General features: G+C 33.9%; 1 protein-coding gene across 1 annotated transcript; it reads right to left on the bottom strand.

Annotated features, from left to right (window-relative positions):
* Positions 1-366: 366 nt before the first annotated feature.
* On the bottom strand, positions 367-3,653 carry LOC113226525 (protein tipE). The gene is made up of 3 exons (XM_026459177.1): positions 2,123-3,653; positions 1,552-1,604; positions 367-711 (listed from the first exon to the last, which is right to left on the bottom strand). The coding sequence occupies exons 1-2, from the start codon at positions 3,082-3,084 to the stop codon at positions 1,577-1,579; spliced, it is 990 nt and encodes a 329-aa protein (XP_026314962.1). The 5' UTR covers positions 3,085-3,653; the 3' UTR covers positions 367-711; positions 1,552-1,576.
* Between the last annotated feature and the right edge of the window lie 442 nt (positions 3,654-4,095).

Here is a 4,095-nt window from a genome sequence, read left to right as displayed (position 1 = left end):
ATTAAATTTAACGTGTGCATATCCTCTGAATTCATTTAATCAGTTGATTAATAATAAAATCTAATCTAATCACAATATACAAAATTTGACAGACGGACGCATACGGTAACAGTAAACGCAAATGATAATTTACACGTTGCTTAATTTTTTTAAATTTATATATCAGCACGCGTGCAATTTGACACCATTAGCATACGAGCATAATAAAATCTTATATATATGTGTATATATATATTTAATTATTATAGGAGACAAAATCTTTTATATGCCTAAATATATATATATTTATTTTCGTGACACTATTTTTCATTACAAAACAAATGCATTGATAACTTTTTAATTTGAGCAAAATTCATGAACTCGTGTGTTTATATTTATATAACGACTTTATACAGGTAACATTAGTATTAAAGTTTATGTTCTCTTGATTATATTGCTATGAAAATTATTATTTAAAATGAAAAACACTGTCACGAAACATTTCTTTTTATTTTCACAACGCGTTATAAAAATTTCTTTCGCCCACTCCTGTTGTATCGCTCCCATCGTCTCTGCTTTGTTACGCAACAATTTTATCATTGAGAATGGAAACTGCTATTTTTTTTACAAAATCACATATCGAGCACAATTTCTTCCTAAATGTTTATTCTTCACGTTATATTTTCGTGATGCACTTTATAGCCGATGCCGCCTCTTCAGGAGTCCTGTCATCTGCAAAAGAGAGAGTTTCTCGTTCAGTACTTTGTCATGTCACCACTTAATTAGTACCTATTTCTAATACTAGTTACTAATACTAGTTTTGCAATATATTTCATAAATCATGGCTCTTTGTCACTATTTCTCATTGTATCATTTACCTTCTTGATTGTGACCTTTACCTTCCTCTGAATTCAAAATAACTATTTCTCAAAACATCTGTATGTCTATATTCCTCGGAAGTTTTCAAAAGATATTTTTGAAGAACTTCTAATATTTTAATGTTGGTATAACATTACATAATATATTATTGAATTTAAATTACTATGTACATATTCATTGCATATTCTGGTTACGTACAACAAAAAGTAAGTATATTTTTTGAATAGGTACTACTAGTAAAAAAAATGCAATGTGCGTAAATTAGTAAGCTATTATTCCTATATAGTCATAAGAAAATCGATTCACAAATTTAATTTGTAAGTATTCTGAGCATGACATTGTACTAAAAAAATACAACTGACAAGAAAAAGTACATTTTTGAGTTTTTAAGCTAGTTTATAATTAGTCTATTTACTCGATACATTGTTTACCTACTGTGTTATAAAGCTTCAAAATACTTCAGATTGGGCATACTTAGATGGTTTTGGTATTTTTGAATGCATAAATAATTACGATCTTAAAAAGCATTCCTTTTAATAAATCGCTTCAGATGAAATGCTGTTGTACAATATCGCACCTCGATATTGATTTTTCTTGTGCAGTACTAGAAAATTGCGTGTAGTTTTTGTTATTTAGCTTTGCCTTCTATAATGTGGGGAAGCGATATAACGAAGCTGAAGCCTTCAGACATACCTCTCTAAAGCTGGTAAGTGTCACATTAGGCGTTCACGAACGATGACTTGGTCCTGTCGGATTGACAACAACATTTCTTAACAACCTTTTACATTATAGAAAATTGTTCGGTACTCCAAACATTTTCAAAAATGGTTAAAATACAAATTAAATTCCTTTTTAAATAATGCTATGAATAACCATGGCGGTATATATTTACCATACATATGTATATAATTGACTTATCGAGTAATGAACTAACATTATGGCAATGAATTTTGAATGTAATGAAAATGTGTTTAATTATGACATAATATTTAAAATCTTTGATTGCTTAATTACAATAAATTGTGATTTTTCAATATATGTGTAATTAACGCGATTGCTACGAATGCTTGAATGTAAAATGTGTATTTATGTTTTAGACATAAATACCGTAGATTGAAAACCTAACATAATACACTGATATTGTTAAGTAATAATTTAGTTTGTAAATTATATAAAATTATTAAGTTATTCTTCAGCTTTGATTTATGTAATTATTTATTAATACTCTACGTAAACACACAGCGGAATGATTTAAAAGTCTTACCCAGATAACGAGGCCGAATTGGAAATCGGTGGACTATTGGATTCGAAGCCTTCTTTAGGCTTCTCATTCGCCAATTGCATCTTTAGCTGGTGTCCGAAGCAAGCTAGATCTTCTCTAAATGTGTCCGATCCTGGCGTGGTCGGCTTCTCGTCGTCTCCCGTCGCCATGCCTTCTGCGTCACTCTGTAACGGAGCCTGTTCAGACTCCTCCTCGGTATTATAGATTTTAAAGTAAGCAAATGTCAAGTAAATGACAGAAATAATAAAGGATGGAATCGGTATCGCCATTGCGTACACCAGATTTAGGGTATTTTGCCACATATCCAAATCTGTGATGACTAAGCCGGGATCAACGCGACTGTAGTAGCAAGTGTAGTTAGTGCCTAGAGCTCGATACTTGCCAAGAAATATTGTGCAATTCAAAATAGGAGGATAACCACAGCCTTTCACGTTCGGGAAGAGGCGAGCTCCAGTAAAGTACCATTCTGAATCATTTCCTTGCAAACCAGTCGGTAACGCTTCGGGTAGATCCGGCTCCTCCATCTCAGAATATGTTTTATCTGCCGATATCTCGTAGTTATAATCGTAGTCCTTTCTTAGAGACCGCTCCTCCCTCACAAGATTCTCATATTCGGAGTCAGTTAAATTAGTCGCGTTTCCAAGTTTGTAGTTAACTCTGATCTGCGTGCACTCATAAAGATCCTTGGTGCATCCTTCTCTGCATGATGCCCAAGTGCAGTTACTGGCGCCCACCAAGTGCTTCACTTGGGCGGTGACGCATAATGCCCCCACTGGATCGAATTGCATGAATATAGTGGTAAATGCAGGCTCTATCACGAAGGGGACTAAGAATAAGAAGGCAAATAGGCTGAAGGTGGCAAGTAATACAAATGTTGCTGTAGTGTAGAACAGTAGCTTCTCGAGAAATGTGGGGGGTATCGGCAGTTTTTCTTCTTCGGCCATGTTGGCGAGGGTACGCTAGTAGCGACCATAGCGCTTGTTTCAGCTCGGCTGTGTCATTTCATCTAAAGTCCCATGCCACTTTTTGCAAATGTGAATGTCGTTGAAGAAAAAGCTTGTGTATTTTTGTATTCCTTCATTTATATTTTTGCTGCAAGAACCTGAGAACACGTCAGCTTTAGGGAGGTGAGATTTATCTAACTAAAAAAATAATGTAACTTTTGTTTGGCTGATACGATTCCATCTACATAGTCGCTACCAATGTTACGGATTTTATTTTCTTTTACAATTAATCTAGTTACTTCTCTTAAATGCGAGAGATAGCCATTAATCATGGGAAACTAACGATAATCCCTTAGGTACATTGTATCTTGCAACTTGACGCCGTCCTACTAATAAACGCGCAAAAAAGTGCCATTTATTCAGAACAAAGATTGATAGCTCAGTTATTTTTGTACCATAAAATTCTTGGCGTTGTACAATGCGTGGTGTATTTATGACCTAATAGAATCAAGAGAGACGGAGAGCCGGGGAGAGAGAAAGAGTTGTTTGTAAGAACGAAATATTATTAAGATAGTTGTTTATGAAACACAAAACGAATTAATGAAATATGCTTATAATCTTAATGCTATGTCTCTTTCCTTATATTTGACACCACGATACGTGGACAAACATGTATTTAGGCGCCAGACAGTCTGGACCAGATGCTGCCTCATTGTATTGATTTAGTCTAAAATTAGCATAGCGAACATTGCATTGAGCGATATTGCGGAATTTTTGATTCGACATGTATGTATATCTCGAACATTCGAAAAAAAAAATTCATAACGCCCCATTTCCCTTTAATAGTTGCGCTATTGCATGCATTCGCTGAATATGGTTTATTATTTGTTTTAAAAATTATTCATCGTTCCGTTTGAATTGAAATCGAATTTTTAATGTAAAGTAAAATTTCGCTTCAATTGAGACAATATTTATTGAACGCTTTTACTTTTGGCACTTTTACAATTATAA

Source organism: Hyposmocoma kahamanoa, unplaced genomic scaffold, assembly GCF_003589595.1.
Source record: "Hyposmocoma kahamanoa isolate Upper Pololo Valley unplaced genomic scaffold, ASM358959v1 100021, whole genome shotgun sequence".
In the NCBI taxonomy this organism is placed as follows: Eukaryota; Metazoa; Arthropoda; class Insecta; order Lepidoptera; family Cosmopterigidae; genus Hyposmocoma; species Hyposmocoma kahamanoa.
This window is presented reverse-complemented; position numbering and strand designations above follow the sequence as displayed.